The sequence below is a fragment of the Canis lupus genome, chromosome 21 (assembly GCF_003254725.2).
Source record: "Canis lupus dingo isolate Sandy chromosome 21, ASM325472v2, whole genome shotgun sequence".
NCBI classification, from domain to species: Eukaryota; Metazoa; Chordata; class Mammalia; order Carnivora; family Canidae; genus Canis; species Canis lupus.
Window position 1 is genome coordinate 34,550,236 of NC_064263.1, and position 1,981 is coordinate 34,552,216.

Here is a 1,981-nt window from a genome sequence, read left to right on the forward strand (position 1 = left end):
TTTCTCAATCAGATCCATTGCTGAACATAATTTTGGATTTTCAGAACGCGACATTTCAGGTAAGTGGCAGTTATAATGCGTTTCTCAGCAGTGGAAACAACAACCAAAGAAATACTGAATTGCTCGTGATAATGTCTAATGTTTATCAGAAAGTAAATGTGTCAGCAGCCCTCTGAAGCTACGTAAAATTTGGTCAAATTGAGCACGATAACAAAGGTTTATTTGAAACCTGGTTACTAAAAAGAAAAAAAACCCAACCGAATTCAGGCTATTATAAATTTTCTAAGGTGCACTCGGAAGGAAAAGGCTAATTCTGTATACAGGGTTTGACCCAAATGTCCATAGGCATTATCAGTATTTACACAGAAGGCTTTAATCTGAAGTCACCTTTGGCGACCTTGAAATAGACAGACTATGACCTTCCCCAGTGGAATTACATACTTGAAAGTTGTGGCCTCAGAGTACTGGTAAAACAAAAGAAAGGTCACCTGTCAGAATGAGCCAGGATGACCTTAAGGACAGTTCACGTAAAAAGATCAGATAACCTCCTCCCTCCCCTCCCCCTCCCAAACCAGAAATAAATGGTCTTGAGCATGAGAGGGGGGAAACAATGGATCTTGCAGGGTACAAAGATCGGATGCTTTTGCATTATCCTAGAATCGCTGAGTCCTAAAACTAAAGTCAGGCAGACGCACACAAGGCAGCGGCCCGAGCGGGCCCGCTCCACACCTCACGACGGGGCCTATAGCGGGTCGTGGCTGAACAGGTAGGACACGGATTCACCGTTGTGCGTTCTTCGGCTCGCCTCTGCCAAGATCATCGAGATATCAATGACCTGAATCTTGGGACAGTGTTTCATTTTGTCCTCTTGCGGAATGGTGTTTGTGACGACAACAGCCTCAAAGGCGGCGTTGTTTATTCTGGAAATAGCTGGCCCAGAGAAGATCCTTGGTGGCTCCGGCGGAGAGCAGCTTGTCCGCGGCGTGGCAGATGGTGCCACAGGTGTCAGCCATGTCGTCCACGAGGATAGCCACGCGGTCCTTCACGTCGCCCACCAGAACCATCCGGTCCACTTCATTTGCTTTCTCCCTCTCTTTGTGAATCAAGGCGAATTCCACATCCAACCTGTCTGCAATCGACGTGACCCTCTTGGCTCCCCCGGCGTCGGGCGAGACAATGATACAGTTCCTCCACTCAGCAACGTTCTCTCGGATCCACTGCAGGACGGCGGGCTCCGCGTACAGGTTTTCCACCGGGGTGTCAAAGAAGCCCTGGATCTGAGAAGCATGCAGGTCCATGGTGATGATGTGATCGGCCCCAGCGACCCAGAGCATATTGGCCACAAGTTTCGCAGAAATCGGAGCTCGGCTCTTGTCCTTCTTATCCTGTCGGGCGTATGGAAAACACAGGATTATGGCAGTCACCCTGGATGATGACGCGATCTTGCAGGCGTTGATCATGACAAGGAGCTCCATCAGGTTGTCATTGATTTCTCCACAGCCACTCTGGATGATGTAGACATCTTCGCCCCTCACGCTTTCACTGATCTCGACGCTGGTCTCCTGGTTGCTGAACTTCTTAGTGACCACCTTGCCCAGTTCCAGGCCCAGCTGGTCGGCCACGCGCTGGGACAGGTCCTGGTGCGAGCTACTGCTGAAGAGCACGACGTTGGGCATGGCGGAGGCAGTGGTGGCACCGGAGGCTGCGACGCGAGCGGGAAAGCGCCTGTCCTCTAAGTTTATTGATAACTTTTGTTTCAATAGATTCTTCAAAGCAGTAATGTCCTTGGAAATACCAATCAGATCTGCCTTGGCTCAAAGAACTCAACTTTTTTGTTTGTTTTTAATGATTATCATCATTAGTGTCTGGGAAACGATACTACTAGATGAGAAGGAAAAACTCATAAAGGTGTGTCTTGCTCAAGGTTACATACTAGGACTCAAACCTGGTCTGTTTGCCTCTAATGCCATGATCTTTCGGT

The 1,981-nt window shown here is 48.9% G+C and overlaps 1 protein-coding gene across 1 annotated transcript; it reads right to left on the reverse strand.

The window, feature by feature from the left end:
* Nucleotides 1–650: 650 nt before the first annotated feature.
* On the reverse strand, nt 651–1,736 carry LOC112667636 (ribose-phosphate pyrophosphokinase 2-like). The gene is given in 2 exon segments (XM_035704135.2): nt 651–947; nt 949–1,736. Coding segments are annotated over 2 exon segments (933 nt in total). The 5' UTR covers nt 1,677–1,736; the 3' UTR covers nt 651–742.
* Between the last annotated feature and the right edge of the window lie 245 nt (nt 1,737–1,981).